Source organism: Protopterus annectens, chromosome 1.part1 (genome assembly GCF_019279795.1).
Source record: "Protopterus annectens isolate FY-2018-M chromosome 1.part1, PAN1.0, whole genome shotgun sequence".
NCBI classification, from domain to species: domain Eukaryota; kingdom Metazoa; phylum Chordata; order Ceratodontiformes; family Protopteridae; genus Protopterus; species Protopterus annectens.
This window is the reverse complement of record NC_056726.1, coordinates 208,621,202-208,639,627: the sequence shown is the minus strand read 5'-3', so window position 1 is coordinate 208,639,627 and position 18,426 is coordinate 208,621,202. Positions and strand designations below refer to the sequence as shown.

The 18,426-nt window shown below is 41.6% G+C and overlaps 1 protein-coding gene across 1 annotated transcript in view; it reads right to left on the bottom strand.

The window, feature by feature from the left end:
• Nucleotides 1-1,234: 1,234 nt before the first annotated feature.
• Nucleotides 1,235-18,426, bottom strand: part of IBTK (inhibitor of Bruton tyrosine kinase) — a 1,862,448-nt gene continuing 1,845,256 nt past the window's right edge. The window contains exon 29 of the mRNA XM_044074098.1: nucleotides 1,235-2,202. Coding sequence (XP_043930033.1) covers nucleotides 2,062-2,202 — 141 coding nt within the window. The 3' untranslated portion in view covers nucleotides 1,235-2,061. The remainder of the gene's footprint in view (nucleotides 2,203-18,426) is intronic.

Below are 18,426 nucleotides of genomic sequence, written 5' to 3'. Positions count from 1 at the left end.
TAATGAGTAGCAGCAACAAGCATACAGATGTCTAAACCCAATGGCTCCAGGTGCAATAACCGTAGCTCAATAGCTACAGAAATTCTAAATGACTAGCTGCAAATGAAGTAGATGCAAAGCAAACAGTTACAATGCAGTAACAGTACAGCTATTAGCAAAAGTGACAACACTACAGATCACAAAGTGTAATCAACAACTGAGATAAGTTAATCTGGCTTACATCTACCTAGTATCAGAAACTGGCAAGAGTGCAAAATTACCTGAAATAGTATTACCAAAGCAAAGGTGCAGTTTAACTTTAGCTACTCTCACCGATGAATAATAATACAACAGCAACAAGGCACTACAGTGCAATATTACTTACATACAATAACACTAAAGTCAGCAGACTAGCAAAGCTACTTTTCAAGAAATCAGGTCATATGCAATCAGCAAGTTAATAAGGAGACAACTTGTACTGTATGTAACAAGGCAATAGTAAAATCTGCCATAATGGTACAACTAAGTTGAGACAGAAAAGGCAGTGAAATTTATATGACCTACAAGGATGTAGTGGTTGCCTTTACTATTGTAGACTAGGCTCTTATAATGGTTGCCCAATAGAATTAACAATGCTTCAGAGAGCAATAGCACACTGAACTGAGGAAACATTTGGGTATTTAAAGTCTGCATGTCAATGCCCTAACAGAAACTGGTCAATCAAAATCCAAGCAACTCCCATGACAAAGCTGTCCAATCAAAGGAAGGCACACTAATCCCTTCTGGGGAACCCAAGCACAAGTAGCTATCATGTGTAAGCCGTTATTCTCACTGGAGGATGAAACACCAGACAGGCAGCCCTAAGAAGTCAATGAAGTCCTAGTACACTGACTCAGTAAGAACCCAGATTGAAAAAGACTTTGGGTCTTTTCATCCTTCTCTGTAAGACTCTTGCTGTCTTATCTGTAGTACACATTAGAACACTGTCAGCAGTGTAACACTGAAGATCTGGTGTCTTTAGGCATTACCAATGACTTTTTTTTATTCAGACCTCTCTGATCTGCTTTGCATTTCTATTGTGCAAGAGAGATATATGCTGTTGCTCATGCTTTTTCTGCCTTCAGCCCAGGTTGTGGTTGAAAAGGGTTCTCAAAAAATAGCCCACTACTCAATTAACAAATAAAACATAAGCATGACAGCATTTCATAACATCTAAGGAAAGGATTCTGTTTCATGAAACGATGGATACAGAAAATGTTTACTACTTCTTATATATTTTATTATGCTTCATTTTGGTGCAATTCTAAAACCACATCATTCACCTCTTGTGTAGTCAGTTTTTATCTTTTTTTTTGGCCAATCATGTCTGAAAGCTTTGTTAGCACTTAACAAGCCCTTTTACTAACATACATGAAAAAAAAAAAACAGGAACTCTTCAACAACCAGTACTATGATGCAATTCTTACTCAGAAAACATACTCTAAATACAGAAAATCATAACAAATACAAACATAAAATAGTGCCATTCAGAAAAACCTATAACAAAACTTTGTTGCTGAAACTTAGTCCATGACAAACGATTCTTCAGTCACAACAGTCTGCTTGTAATCATGTCTGAGCACTGCAAATGAGAGCAACATCAACCATCAGCAACACAATCTGGCTTGAGTAAAAATAAATAAATAAAAATTCATATGCTTTGCTTTGCCTCCATGAAAATTCTGAAACTTCAGAAGAGACAATTTAGCATTACAGATGAAGAAAACAGTCAACCTCGGCTGTCAAGAAAGATGTGTACAAGCAAATGTATATTAATGTCTGTCTAAATCTACGGACTGCTGATTCAACAAGTATTATGACAATAACGTAATGATTAACTTTCTGCTGAGAAAGTGACAATTTTTATAAATGCTAAAACCTTTCTAAGAGCACTTCTCACTTTTCAAGTAGTAGCAAACAGCCTGAATATTGTAAACAACTGCATCAGAATTATGTGCTGCTGTAAACCCATAAAGGGATATGTTTTGACAAAAACAAATTGTGCAATTTGGAAACAGTGACATTTACAGAGATTCTTTAATTTTAACATGACTGAAGTCTTTGTCTGTTCCACATTGGGGCTGCTAAAGGCCCCTGTGGTGCTCGTTCGACATGAATGAATTCATCAGGATTATCCAAAGCTTCATAATGCTTCAGCAAGTCTTGAATAGCACGTTCTTCTATCTGTAACACAAACATGAAAAGAGTATGGAAGTCAATATGTAAACCACCAAAACAAGACATTTTAGTATTAAAAAAATCCTATGCTGTAACTCATATTTCTAAAAGAAATCACAAACCATAAGAAAAACATTCACCTTTATGTTATCAGTTACAAAGAAACATTAAAGGGTATCATCGTTTTTTTTTTGGAAATGTGAAAAAATGCAGAACTGAACAAAGATTTTAGATTTCCTGTGTCTTAATTTATTTTTAATTACTTTACATGCCCATGCTCAACTTCTTTACATCTGAGGTGAATTCTACTACTTACTCATTTCCTGCAGTTACAATTTGTAAGTGGTAAAATCATATATACCATGATGGAATAATTTTAGCCATTTAATTCAAAAGTTTAGTTGGGGTGTTTGTCTAAAGAAGCTTTGTCATGGAGGCTGATAGCCTCATCTGCCAATGTTAATAATATACATGGGGATAGCTTGTGCATGCAAGCAAGAACTGTTAAAGCAGCCATATAAACAGTGATACACTTATTTATTTTATTTACTTTACATTTGATTACCGGGAAAGTCCGACTGGACACAAGTCCTTTTACAGCGGAGGCCCAGGGAGAAAAACTCCACATGAAACATGTACATTAACATAAGCAAACACCATACATTCTGATTTAGGATACATTTTGCATTTGGCAGCTACATATAATATAGCAATAACCCACGCCTGGGTGTGGGTAATGCTGGATTTACCCACGGTTGGCATGGTTTGGTCCCAGGCCCGAGGGACCAAACAAAGCCAACCGTGTAAATACAGCATTACCCACCAGAAGTGGGTTATTGCTATTATACCATGACATTATTTAAGAAAAGAAACTATTACTTTTCTTAAATAATGGCATAGTATAATGCCTGTTTACTGCCCTTCCGCAGATGTCTGGTATCCGCGGCAGTTCTGATGTACTGCGCGCCTTCGCAGTACATCAGAGCTGTGGGCAAAAGCAAAGTACAGTTTTGTACCTACCATAAATGTAGATGTCCGATAGATATGCAACTGCAGTCATAACATATGGGTTGTCCTGCCTCAGGCAGCCCTCGGTCGGCCGAATTCCAAAGTCTGGGTCCGGCGTCGGCTGGTGTCGCCTCCTCTCCGACGTCACAACGGCTGGAGTATAAAGGCATCGGCCGACGCCATCTTCTTCAGTGTTTCTTGCCCCAGATGTCAGGTGCCCTCTTAGGAAGGCTAAATTTGGTAAATGGATAAAAAACAATTCCAAACATGCACAACAGTAATAAACAGATACACCATAGGAGATACCCCCAGCTGAAGGGAAAAGGGGTAGGGACCCAAAAAGAAGGATACAGAGGGGTAGGAGGGAGGGAAAATCTACTGCAGTTGCATATCTATCGGACATCTACATTTATGGTAGGTACAAAACTGTACTATGTCCTTCAAGAATGCAACTGCAGTCATAACATATGGGTTGAATACCATAGCCAAGCTGGGGGTGGATGGAACTATGATAAGGATGGTGTAGCTAAAATCCCTGCAGGACTGCGAAGCAAAGCCTGCTCGGGATCTGGAGTATAAGGGCAGGTGGTAGTGCTTGGTAAATGTATGCACGGAGCTCCATGTAGCAGCTTCTAAAATGTCCTTTGTTGCCACTCCTCTTAGGAAAGCTGTGGAAGTGGCTATAGCTCTGGTGGAGTATGGCCTAATATTGGCTGGCACACCTTTTCCATGAAAAGAATAGCAAAATCTGATGCAATGTCCAATCCATTTTGAAATTGTTTGTTTGGAGATTGCCTTTCCTTGTACTCCAGCAGCATAGGCTACAAACAGCTGGTCAGACTTTCTGGTGGCCTTAGTTCTGTCCAAGTAGTAGCGTAGTTGTCTGTGTATGTCCAAAGTATGCAGAAGTTTTTCCCCCCTATTTTGAGAATTGGGGAAGAATGTAGGTAGATGAATAGCTTGATTTAGAGACACCCTAGAAATAACTTTTGGCATGAATGTAGGATTGGTTCTTAGAGAGACTCTGTCTTGATGAAAAATGAGGAAGGGGGGCACTGCCATGAGTGCCTGTTTCTCCGAAACTCTTCTTGCAGAAGTGACTGCCAGTAAGAAGGCCGTCTTCCATGATAGAAATTGCATTTCTGAGGTTGCTGCTGGCTCAAATGGAGGAAGAGTTAGTTTTTCCAACACGTAGTTGAGGTCCCATGCAAGTACTGGCTGTTTTCTGAGAGGTTTGATATTCTTTATCCCTCTTAGAAACTGCCTTAGCAGAGGATGCGAAAACACTGGAGGGTCACAGTTGTATTTTGCGGAGATTGCTGAGGCATGGATCTTTATTGAGGAGTATGAGAGTCCAGTATGAAATAGTTCTGCCAAGTATTCTAATATCTGAGGTATACTCAGTAATGCTGTGTCCTGACCCCTTTTGGCATTCCAGATGCTGAATCTCTTCCACTTGGCTGAATAAGTTTTTCTGGTGGAAGGTCTGCGTGCTTCCAGCAAGATCTCTTGAACAGATTTGGAAAGAGAGTTAGGTGTTGAAGTCATGTTAGCCTCCAGGCTGTCAGATGCAATGTTTTCAGGTCTTGATGTACAGTCCTGCAATTGTGTTGCGTTAGGAGCAGAGGCCATAGGGTCAGAGGCCATGGTTTGGTCCGAGTTATGGTCAATAGCAATGGGTACCAGTGTTGCCTGGGCGAGTCTGGAGCTATCAAGATGCCTGTTGGTTGTTCTGCTTTGATTTTCAGTATCACCTTGGTCAGCAGAGGCAGGGGAGGGAATGCATAAATTTTTAGAGAATTCCAGCTGAAGGAGAGAGCATCCGTTTTCCAAGCTAGAGGGTGGTGAGTCCTTGTGCAGAACTTTTCCAGGTGATGATTTAAGTGGGAAGCAAAGAGATCTATGTCCGGTCTTCCCCATGTCCTTGTCAGTTGAGAGAAAATGTGAGGGTGCAGCATCCATTCGTGTGGATCCATGAAATTTCTGCTCAGATTGTCCGCCAGTACATTGTCCTTGCCTGGTACAAACTGGGATTGTAAGTGTATCTTCGGGCTCAGGGATTTTTCCCAGAGAAGCATTGTTGGTCTGCAGAGGGGATAAGAATGAATGCCTCCCTGCTTGTTTATGTACCACATGACAGTGGTGTTGTCTGTCCTTATTAGCAAATGTCCTTGTTGTAGTGATTTTTCGAAAATCTCGATGGCATGTATCACTGCCAACATCTCCTTTTGGTTTATGTGCAGATGCCTTTCCTTTGGCGTCCATAGACCTTGAATGCATCTGCCCTCCATGTGCGCCCCCCATCCTTGGTCCGAGGCGTCTGTTGTAATCATTTGGCCTGCTTGAGGTCTGTTGAAAGACATGCCTTTGTTTAGTTGACTGGCTTGAGCCCACCATAGAAATTCCTTCTGTAGACATGGAATAAGTGGAATTATGTCCTCTAGGCTGTTGCTGTGTTGAGACCATAAGTTTTTTAAATACCATTGCAGCTTTCTCATATGAAGTCTTGCCAAAGGTATCAGAAGGATGCAAGATGCCATGAAACCCAGGGCCTGCAGGATTTTCCTTGCAGTCAGCTGGGAAAGCTTTGCTAGGCCTTTGAAGTACTCTGGTAAATGCTGCTGTTTTTCCTCTGTGAGGTAGGCCATTTGGGTTTCCGTGTCCAGTTTGGCTCCTAGGAATGTAATCTGTTGGGATAGTAGTAATTTTGACTTCTGAATGTTGACTGTGTATCCCAAGGCCTGCAGTAGATGCATGACAGTCCAAATTCCCTTTTAAGGTTTGTTTGTTGTCTGCTTGTATGAGGCAGTCGTCCAAGTAGGGGTATATTTGAATCCCCTGCTGTCTGCAGTGTGCCACTACTGATGCCAGGCATTTCGTGAACACTCTGGGCGCAGTAGATAAGCCAAACGGCAATGCTGAGAATTGATAATGCTCTGTCCCTGCAAGAAATCTGAGGTATCTTCTGCAGCTTTGTCTGATAGGGACATGCAGGTATGCCTCCTTGAGGTCCAGAGTGACCAGCCAAGACCCCTTGCCCAGCATGGGAAGAAGTTGCTGCAACATCAGCATTTTGAACTTTGGCACAATGAGGAAAGTGTTTAAATTTGACAAGTCCAGTATGGGTCTCCATTTGTTTTCTTTTCTTGGAACAAGGAACAGTCTTGAATAAAATCCCTGGCCTTGCTCCTGAGGAGGAACCCTTTCTATTGCTTTTATACTTAATAGCTTGGAAACTTGAGTGAGTGCCTCTGCCCTTTGATGATGTGGCAGGTTTGGCATGCCTTGTTTTATTGGTAATGTGTGGAAGTGGAATCTGTAACCTTTGTCTATCAAATCCAGAATCCAGTTGTCTTTGGTTAAGATATGCCAGTTTTGTGAGAATAAGGCTAATTTTTCCGCCCAAAGGTGCTTCTCTTTGAACCTTTGTAGGCGGTACGAAAGGGAAGTCATTGTCAAAGGTGCTTCTCTTTGAACCTTTGTAGGCAGTACGAAAGGGAAGTCATTGTGATTGTCCTTGTGTTGCAGCTGAACTGTCTGCGCCACTTCTTTGATTTGGAGGTTGCCAGTGGCGGCCCCTGTAAGATCCTCGGTATTGCCCTCTACCCCGGGCACGTCTGCTTTTTCCCCTTTGAAACTTGTCAGAGCCGGGGAAGGACCAATTCTTTGAGGGCCAGTTTCTGCTGAATCTGGGTGGCTGAACCTAAAGGAAATCCTTGACTGTCTGTACTGACTTTGCTTTTTCCTCTATGGATTTCAATACATCTTGTGCAGTAGCACCAAAAAGCTTTTGTTTTTCCAAAGGTGCATCCAGTAACTTTACTTTAACCTGGTCAGGCAAAGACTGATCCTTCAACCAAGCATGTCTACGTATCACAGCCCCAGTCATAGCTGCCCTACATGAAGCTTCCAGTGCATCATAACCACACTGCAGAAAATGGTTATTAACCTGCTGAGTGTTATGTATATGATCCTGCAGTGCCTTTTTATCAATAGGCTCAGGAGAGGCTAACTTTTTCTGTAAATCATCCAGGAGAAATCTTGGTACTGAAACATGTGAAAAAGGCAGTTAAGAGACCTCATGACTAAGGTAGTAGAGGTATATACTTTTTTACCCCATCTCTCCAGGGACCTTGCTTCTCTGTCAGCTGGCAGAGGGTTTTTGGCAGAGGAGGAAGCCACTCCTTGGGGCCCTGTGAAATAGTTTCTAGATCCACAGAGTGGGCCTTAAAAAGGTGGTTGTGAGTGTCAGGGACCCTATAATATCTGTCCGGCTTGACAGGAGCAGGAGGAAGAGAATCAGGGTTGGCACTGGAGTCAGAGAAAACATCATCCAAAACATCCATAACTGGAGGGATAGCCAAAGGTCTGTGCTGGGAAGCTTGAGGAAAGTTCAAAGCCTTTTCCTGGAGTCAGAGAATTCCTGACCCTGCCATTGAAAATGTTCCCTCATGGAATGCAGGACTTCAAATGAGAAATCCTCTGGAGGGGAGGCAGAGGGAATTGATTCCTCAGCATCAGAGTCCTCGTAGGCCTGGAAGGGTTCTTCTTGAGTATCAGAATGCTCAGAATCCCCAGAGGCTTCATCCGAGGAGAGGTCGTCCGCCTGCTCAGTTCTAGGCCTTTTCTCTGCAGGTGGCTGAGAACCCCTGTCCGGATGAGGCTAAGACCCCCTGATAAGGGAAATAAGATCTGCAGCCAGAGACATGATCTGCTTATCAGATGAAGGGGCCTGGGCAGGTTTAGGATGGGCCTTGGCCTGACTGGCGGCCTTAGCACGTGCAAAGGCCTTGATGGACATGGATACAGGAGGCCTAGCAGCCCCACGTGCAGGCGTTACCTTGTCCACAGGAATGGTGTCGGGTAGATCCAGAACTTCGGTTTCTGGAGGAAAATCAACAACCGGCACCGGAGAGATCTCCGAGACCGAAGGTCGTGTTAACTCTGTGTCGTCGGCCTGGAGTGGTAGATTTACCACTTCCGAAGGGACCGGAGCGCTAGCACAGGGTTTAGGAGTAACATCAGTAGTGGACGCGGGCCGAGGATGTCGGTCCCGGTCCTTGCGTTTTTTAGCAGATTGGGTTGTCGGTTGATCCGACGGCATGATATATTATACGCAAAAGATTCACCGAAGAAGTCCTCGGCAAATTCTGCCCGGCGCCTGAGAGTGTGCTTATTAAAGCAGGCACAGGCAGCACAGGCCGAGACGTCGTGGTCTGGGCCCAGGCAAGGAAGGCAGAGAGAATGGAAGTCCTTATGAGGTATTTGTTTACCACAAGACAAACAATTATTAACTTTCTCAATTTGTTCTGACATCGGCTGAGGCAAGAATAAATGTTCCCCAACGGGTTACTTAGCTTTTAGATGACTTCGGTACTGAAAACACAGGAGCTGACCGACCAGCACTTGCGAACTGCTTCTGCTTCGGGCACCGCGCGGCAAGAAAGACTGAAGAAGATGGCGTCGGCCGATGCCTTTATACTCCAGCCGTTGTGACGTCGGAGAGGAGGTGACACCGGCCGACGCCGGACCCAGACTTTGGAATTCGGCCGACCGAGGGCTGCCTGAGGCAGGACAACCCATATGTTATGACTGCAGTTGCATTCTTGAAGGACATCGGAGAAAGCAAGATCTCCGTTGCTTTTTTTTTACTGTTTTCGCTATGTTAAATGGGTTTAACGTAGCGAGACAGTTTTAAAATAAGCAACGGAGATGTCCGTTGCTTATTTTAAAGCAGTCTCGCTATGTTAAACCCATTTAACATAGCGAATAGAAAAAGCAACGGAGATCTTGCTTTCTCCGTTGCTTTTAAATTTGTTATGTTAAATGGGTTTAGCATAGCGAGACAGTTTTAAAATAAGCAACAGAGATCTCCGTTGCTTATTTTTAAAGCTGTCTCGCCATGTTAAACCCATTTAACATAGCAAGACAGTGTAGATAAGCCAAACGGCAATGCTGAGAATTGATAATGCTCTGTCCCTGCAAGAAATCTGAGGTATCTTCTGCAGCTTTGTCTGATAGGGACATGCAGGTATGCCTCCTTGAGGTCCAGAGTGACCAGCCAAGACCCTTGCCCAGCATGGAAGAAGTTGCTGCAACATCAGCATTTTGAACTTTGGCACAATGAGGAAAGTGTTTAAATTTGACAAGTCCAGTATGGGTCTCCATTTGTTTTCTTTTCTTGGAACAAGGAACAGTCTTGAATAAAATCCCTGGCCTTGCTCCTGAGGAGGAACCCTTTCTATTGCTTTTATACTTAATAGCTTGGAAACTTGAGTGAGTGCCTCTGCCCTTTGATGATGTGGCAGGTTTGGCATGCCTTGTTTTATTGGTAATGTGTGGAAGTGGAATCTGTAACCTTTGTCTATCAAATCCAGAATCCAGTTGTCTTTGGTTAAGATATGCCAGTTTTGTGAGAATAAGGCTAATTTTTCCTACCAAAGGTGCTTCTCTTGAACCTTTGGCCAAAATAGGCGAAACGAAGGAAAGAAGTCATTGTCAAAGGTGCTTCTTTGAACCTTTGTAGGCAGTACGAAAGGGAAGTCATTGTGATTGTCCTTGTGTTGCAGCTGAACTGTCTGCGCCACTTCTTTGATTTGGAGGTTGCCAGTGGCGGCCCCTGTAAGATCCTCGGTATTGCCCTCTACCCCGGCACGCCTGCTTTTTCCCCTTTGAAACTTGTCAGAGCCGGGGAAGGACCAATTCTTTGAGGGCCAGTTTCTGCTGAATCTGGGTGGCTGAACCTAAAGGAAATCCTTGACTGTCTGTACTGACTTTGCTTTTTCCTCTATGGATTTCAATACATCTTGTGCAGTAGCACAAAAAGCTTTTGTTTTTCCAAAGGTGCATGCATCAGTAACTTTACTTTAACCTGGTCAGGCAAGAATCCTTCAACAACAACCATGTCTACGTATCCCCAGTCAGCTGAGGGCCCTACATGAAGCTTCAGTGCATCATAAAACCACCACGCAGAAAATGGTTATTAACCTGCAGTAGTAAACTTAACTTAACCTGGTCAGGCAAAGACCGATCCTTCAAACCAAGCATGCTCCACGTGATCACAGCCAGTCATATAGCTGCCCTACATGAAGCTTCCAGTGCATCAACCACACTGCAGAAAATGGTTATTAACCTGCTGAGTGTTATGTATATGATCCTGCAGTGCCTTTTTATCAATAGGCTCAGGAGAGGCTAACTTTTTCTGTAAATCATCCAGGAGAAATCTTGGTACTGAAACATGTGAAAAAGGCAGTTAAGAGACCTCATGGCTAAGGTAGTAGAGGTATATACTTTTTTACCCCATCTCTCCAGGGACCTTGCTTCTCTGTCAGCTGGCAGAGGGTTTTTGGCAGAGGAGGAAGCCACTCCCTTGGGGCCCTGTGAAATAGTTTCTAGATCCACAGAGTGGGCCTTAAAAAGGTGGTTGTGAGTGTCAGGGACCCTATAATATCTGTCCGGCTTGACAGGAGCAGGAGGAAGAGAATCAGGGTTGGCACTGGAGTCAGAGAAAACATCATCCAAAACATCCATAACTGGAGGGATAGCCAAAGGTCTGTGCTGGGGAAGCTTGAGGAAAGTTCAAAGCCTTTTCCTGGAGTCAGAGAATTCCTGACCCTGCCATTGAAAATGTTCCCTCATGGAATGCAGGACTTCCCCAAATGAGAAATCCTCTGGAGGGGAGGCAGAGGGAATTGATTCCTCAGCATCAGAGTCCTCGTAGGCCTGGAAGGGTTCTTCTTGAGTATCAGAATGCTCAGAATCCCCAGAGGCTTCATCCGAGGAGAGGTTGTCCGCCTGCTCAGTTCTAGGCCTTTTCTCTGCAGGTGGCTGAGAACCTCTGTCCGGATGAGGCTAAGACACCCTGATAAGGGAAATAAGATCTGCAGCCAGAGACATGATCTGCTTATCAGATGAAGGGGCCTGGGCAGATTTAGGATGGGCCTTGGCCTGACTGGCGGCCTTAGCACGTGCAAAAGCCTTGATGGACATGGATACAGGAGGCCTAGCAGCCCCACGTGCGCAGGCGTTACCTTGTCCACAGGAATGGTGTCGGGTAGATCCAGAACGGTTTCTGGAGGAAAATCAACAACCGCACCGGAGAGATCTCCGAGACCGAAGGTCGTGTTAACTCTGTGTCGTCGGCCTGGAGTGGTAGATTTACCACTCCGAAGGGACCGGAGCTAGCACAGGGTTTAGGAGTAACATCAGTAGTGGACGGGCCGAGGATGTCGGTCCCGGTCCCTAGCGTTTTTAGCAGATTGGGTTGTCGGTTGATCCGACGGCATGATATATTATACGCAAAGATTCACGAAGAAGTCTCGGCAAATTCTGCCCGGCCTGAGAGTGTGCTTATTAAAGCAGGCACAGGCAGCACAGGCCGAGACGTCGTGGTCTGGGCCCAGGCAAGGAAGGCAGAGAGAATGGAAGTCCTTATGAGGTATTTGTTTACCACAAGACAAACAATTATTAACTTTCTCAATTTGTTCTGACATCGGCTGAGGCAAGAATAAATGTTCCCCAACGGGGTACTTAGCTTTTAGATGACTTCGGTACTGAAACACAGGAGCTGACCGACCAGCACTTGCGAACTGCTTCTGCTTCGGCACCGCGCTGCAAGAAAGACTGAAGAAGATGGCGTCGGCCGATGCCTTTATACTCCAGCCGTTGTGGCCGGAGAGGAGGTGACGGCCGACGCCGGACCCAGACTTTGGAATTGCCGACCGAGGGCTGCCTGAGGCAGGACAACCCATATGTTATGACTGCAGTTGCATTCTTGAAGGACATCGGTTTTTTACCACAAAACCTGTCGCTATGTTAAATGGGTTTAGCATAGCAAGAGACAGTTAAAAAACAAGCAAAAGAGATCTCCGTTGCTTTTTTAAACTGTTTCGCTATGTTAAACCCATTTAACATAGCAAGACAGTGTTTGTTAAAAGTAGAGTTATACTAATGGAAAAGTCGAAGTTTTTCCATTAGATACGCTGGTCAATCAGCTTTGGGGGTCATGGTATAATATAGCAATTGGGTGGGTTGGCGTGGTCCCGAGGACCCACACTATTATATTACTGACATTATTTAAGAAAAGAAACTATTACTTTTCTTAAATAATGGCATAGTATAATGCCTGTTTACTGCCCTTCCGCAGATGTCTTGGCAGCGGCAGTTCTGATGTACGCGGCGCCTGCGCAGTACATCAGAGCTAAAAGCAACGGAGAAAGCAAGATCTCGCTGTTTTATGTTAAATGAGTTTAACATAGCGAGACAGTTTTAAAATAAACGGACATCTTGCTTATTTTTGTTTTGTCTCGCTATGTTAAACTCATTTAACATATGTTAAATGGGTTTAACATGGCGACAGTTTTAAAATAAGCAACGGAGATCTCCGTTGCTTATTTTAAAGCTGTCTCGCCATGTTAAACCCATTTAACATAGCAGACAGTGTTTAAAGAGTTATACTAATGGAAAAAGTCCGGGCGACGGACCTTTTCCATTAGTATAACTCGATTTACAACGGGCACGCTGGCCAATCAGCGTGCACGTTTTGGGGGGATCATGGTATAATATAGCAATAACTCATGGCTGGGTGTGGGTAATGCTGGATTTACACACGGTTGGCGTGGTTTGGTCACGAGGGCAAAGCCCGAGTGACCAAACAAAGCCAACCGTGGGTAAATCCAGCATTATCCACACCCAGCCATGGGTTATTGCTATTACACAATGGTGCTAGTTTCTTTTGTATTATCTTTGTGTTGTTGTTATTTAGGTTTTTGTTTGCTTTCCTTTGTATTCTTCCACTTTTTGTGAGATAAAATAGTCCACACTTTCAGTTTGTGTTTATTGTTTATTTCTGTTTTAATTTAAATACAAGTTATTTTTTAATTTTTCAAGAAATGTTAGGAAATAATTATATAAGTAGATATAGTTGTAAAGCTTTTGGTATGTCTTCATGTTGTAGTTTCATTTATGTTTCTGCATTGGTTCTGCCTTGATGGTTGTCTATGCTCATATGTTGGCTCAAGTTCTTCTTAGTGTAGTATCTGTAATGAGAAATTGTGTTTACAGTTAACTTTATGTTTATATATTGCATCCTATCTATCTGTGTGTGTGTATTTATATATATATATATATATATATATATATATATATATATATGGTTTTAGCATAAATTTAGACTTTACTTACTTATTTTGTTGGGTTTCTATGTTGTAGATGTTTATTGTTCCATAGTTTATAATCTGTTGTTTGTCTTGTGGTTTTTCTGATTCATTTTCCAGGTATGGATGTTTTGTGTTATGGACTTTCATTTTTTTTTCTTTGTCCGTTGTCTGTTGTACTATTGATATTGTCTTCATGTATTGGATTTTTTGGTGTTTCTTGTGTTCCAGATATTATTTTTCCCCATGTTTTAAATTCGTCTACTGATGGTTGATAATACGATCATAGTGATTTTTCACTTTTATGTCCTGTCACACTCATTATTTGTCATGCTTCCATCCCCGATTGTGACAGTAATGTTACTGCTGTTGCTCTTAAGGAGTGGTTTGTGTACCTCTTTGATAGGTTTGCTTGTTTGCAGATTTGTGGTAACATGTTTGCAAGATAATTTATTCCCATCGGTTGTGTTGTGTACGATGTATCCATTTTGTCAAGTGCATGTTGTGGATGTTTTTTTGGGTGGATGAACAGTTGTTTTGCATTAGGTGGCCTTTTTTGTAAGTATTTTTTGAAACTTTTTACAGGACATAAAGGGTCTGTGCAGTTTTCAAACATGAATCCTCTTAGCAAATGTTTTGTAACATCATAATGTTCTTTGTGTTTTTTTTGTATGCTGGTTAAATTTTTTTGTTGCCATCTGTATCTTTGTTTATTGTAAAACTGTCTTCTGTGAGGTATCATACTCCTTCATTCCCACATCGTGCGAAGTGTAGCTGTATATCAAACTATACTTTTCTTAAGAGTCCGTCTACTGTCTTTGGGGAAAGTACTTTGCTGTTTCTCAGTTGTGTTATTTCTTGCATTGTGAGTGGCTGGTGGTGTTCTGCTGTATCTTTTCCCTGCTTCTGTAATTTTTAATTACTGACAAATATGTTATTTGCGTTAGACATATATCTGTTATGATGTTAATCTTTCTATTTAATGGTGGGTTGTTTATATATCTGTTAAGTCCTGCACGTAAGGATACAAATGCACTTATTATGTATTCTTCTCCTTTTGTGTTTCGTACTGTAGCATAGAATTCTCTAAGTATTGTGTTTAAGTTTTCTGGTGTAACAGTGTTGAAGTCTATGTTGTAGTTTTTTGTTTTTGTCAGTTTTGAAATATGTTTACAGCCCACTGTGTTTGTTTTCTTGTACTTGATTCTTCTTTTTCTAATTCTAGTGTTTCTATTTCTTTAAGAGTTTTTTCTGCATGTCTTTTGTTAGGTTTCTGAGTGGAATAGGCTTTTAATGTTTTTTTACCTTTCTGAAGTGTATGGCTTGTCACACTGTTGCCTTCTCTATGGGACGTGTTATGCTTTACTTCCTGCTCTTGGGGTTGGAGAACTTTCTTGCTTGTTGACGGTTTCATCGTGGTTTCTGGCATGTTCTTAGATATTTCTTCTATTTCACTGTCACTTATTAGTTCTAAGTTTACTTCCATTTTTTTTAAATTATTTTCTCTCTATGGTGTCTCTTGTTTGGGTGTTTTTTCATGTCTGAGTTTGTAGTCTTTCTGTTTAACAGGGGTTGTGCAGGTTTTTGAAGGGATGTTATCAAAAGGGCTAGGTGGTGCTGGGTAAAATATAGTTAAAACAGTGTAGAACTTTATAATGTGTAGTTATGTTTTAGTACTTATAGGTACGTTAGAAATCTGGTCCAGTTTTAATGCACATTAACTTTTTAAAAATATAATGTAGTTTTACTAATTAGTTACTAGATGGTGATGTGGTATGCGCTTTTAGAAGGTATATGCTGGTCGTGGAAGTTAGGTATGGTGTGTCTTTTTGACTTTGAGAGGGGGTGTGCTGTCTTTACTTTTACTGTATACATTTTTGGAGTTGTTGTTTGTGTATAGCTATTGCAGGGAATACAGCTGTGTGAATGGTTTTATCAGAATGCTTGTTTTTATTGTATTATTTTTTTTTTTTGAAGAGGTGGTTATGTAGTGTGTGTGGTGTATTTGTGACTGCATGACAGTTTATTTAATGACTGTTCGAGATGAGGGACTGAGGACTGTAATAGGGGAATTGTTGACTTTTGTGTGATTAGGTGTACTTGTTAGGTGTTTAGCTTTACTGCGTCGTGTTAAACTTGCTTGTGTTTACTTGCTGTCGCCGCAGCATGATATCTTAGTGACCGAACTTCTTCCATTATTTTTGTTTGATTTACTACGTGCATGCTGGCTGGATTAGCCAATCAGCATGCATGTTTATCGGCTTTTCCGAACATCGCATTGTATAACAGAAAATAATATACTTTTGCATATGAATACAGTTAGAGTTTAGCACTTACATTTGCTTTAAGCATCATATGAAGCATGTACATTAAGCTAAGCCATCAGTACATTAATGCATTTGACAGCTACATTTACATAAATGACAATCTGTACTTACACAAGAGCAGCTACATTCAATTTAAGAGAGTGACAAAGTCAACATACTAATAATTATTTAAAAAAGGCTTGAGGATGTTGAAAAGATGTGTATCTTCTCAGGCTGATTTAGAATTTTATGGACTAGTGCAAGTTGAGTACAGAGTAGGAACTGAGTCAGTTCCAACCAGTTAAGCTGCTTTAGTGCTACACCAGTGGTGTGACCTATAATGTGAATCAGTAGCAAGCCTAGCTACTTTGTTGTAACAGGAGTCCAGTTTAGCTAATTCAGTCTTTCTCAGGTTAATAAGAATGGATGAGGTATAGAGAAGGTCAAAATGAGATGTGTATGTGCAACAGTGGGTTTGGTGTTTTTTGTAAGAACCTGCTTATTTCTGTATAGAACTCCAAGTTTTTTATGTACTTTTTATGGTTTGGGAGAAGTGGATATCAAATCTCATATTACTGTGAAATACTACTCCTAGGAGTTTGGTGTAGGTTACTGGTGAGATAATGGTCTTGTTTGTGGACAGGATATTAAATGTGGGGCAAGGTGCATTGGGTCTAGTAGGATGTCAAAGCATATGTTTTGTTTTATTAGGATTCAAAATCACTTGAGAGTTAGTGAGCCAAGCTTCAACTGAGGAGAAAGAATCTTGTGTGAGAGAGTGGAGATCTTATAAGGATGTATCAGCACATATTAGTGTGGAGCCATCTGCATACTGGATGACAGAAGCATGTTTTGTAGAAGTATGGAGATTGTTAGTAAATAGACAGAACCAGTAGGGGTCCAAGAATGGACTCTTGGAGAACACCTAGGGTTGTCTGGTAGAAGATGAGAGAGGTCATCCTGCCATTGGACTGCCTGATGGCATCCAGAAAAATAGCTTTGGAACCAAGAAATAGTGGTCTGGCTTAAATTTAGGTTAGACAGAACTTTAATGAGTTTACTGTGTCAAACCATGTCGAAGGCTTTGGAAAGGTCAAGAAAGATTGCAGATACAAATCTGCCATTGTTTCTATGATTAAATGTGTTGCTGAAGGACATTAAGTGCAGTGGTAGTGCTGTGAGAAGGTCGAAAGCCATGTTGTGCGTTTGAAATATGTTTGTGATTGTGTAGGTAGACCATAATTTGTTTATGGATACATCTCTAGATTTTAGACAAAGGGGATAAAATGGCAATTGGCTGGTAGTTGTTGAGTTCTGTGGAGTTACCCTCTTTGTGTAGGGTAATGATATGGGATATTTTACAAATTTCTGGGACTATATTTTCAGAGATGGATCCATTAATAAGGATGGCTACGGGGTAGGGTATAGCACTGGCAGCAATTCTAAGAAAATCTGCTGGAAGTTTATCTGCAGCCAATGTTGTAGGTTTTAGTTTGTCTAGCATTTTTTTTATCATGTCTATTGTGACTGACTGGAAAGTAAAGGTGGTGGGGTTATCGTGATACTTGGGTGGATCTACTGTAGGAGAGGAGTTCTAATGGTTGGAGAGAGCTAGTACTGTCTCAGTAAAGTGTTTATTGAAATGAGTAGCTATGTTCTCTGAGGTGTTAGTAGTAGTTGGGGAGGGTGTACTAGACTTGCCTGGTAGAAGTATGTTGTTAGTAGCTGCCCAGAACACTTTTGTGGGTTGTTTTGATGCTTAATTTGGATGCTATGGTAGTAGTAGTTAATCTTGTCTTGTGTAACTAGTCACTCTGCTTTGTTTCTAAGTTCGAGGAATGCTTGCTTGAAGGCTTGGGATCTAGTTTTATGCCACTGTTCTCACGCTTTGTCCCTGGTCTTAAGTAGTGACCTGGTTTCTTTGGTTAGCCAGGGAGCAAAACCTTACAGTTCTTGAAGGGGCATGTAAGTTAAAAGCATCTATGAAGGTAGAGTTAAAGTATTTAACTGCTTCTTCTAGGTTAACCAGTTTGAGAGGTTCCCATTTGCATCTGTTAAGGGCAGATATGAAGCTGGGGTTTTGTCCCTTATTAACTGATAGGACATTTACTTGAACTCAGTTGATATCTAATTGGAAAGGTTGGAATATGATCACTGAGCCGATCCGGGATACAGCCGGATTGACTGGATACTAACAAATAGGCCAGCCCTCTCCTACCAAGGATGGAGTGCCTCTTAGAAGACTTACCAATTCTTGTGGGGGACTGGATAATTTGTGTGAATCCCTACAGATTACTATAATTGTAGGGTTCTGAGAGTTGCATGCAAACCAATCAATGTTAAAATCACCCATGAGGATTATTTCTTATGGGAGTGCATTTGAGGTCCCATACAGTAAGTTTTCAAGTGTGGAGATATTGTTATTGGGTCTTATATAGGTTCCTATTATGTTTACCTGTTTTTTGGAGTTAATTTTTAGTTTGGTATAGATTACCTCAGTCTTGTCAAAACTGGGGGCCTTTAGATCTAGTCTCTCTACTTCAAGGTAACATTCTATCCACTCATAGGATATTGTAACTATGAGCCAAAATGTCAATATTGCTAGTGTCTGGTTTTAGCCATGTCTCAGTTCATAAAATAGTATTGGGTGAGTATAATGAAATAGTGGCATGTAGGTCATGGATTTTATTGTTGATACTTCTAACGTTTATTAGTAACAGATCAGCTGCCTTCCTTGGAAGATTAAGCATGCTTTGGGATTT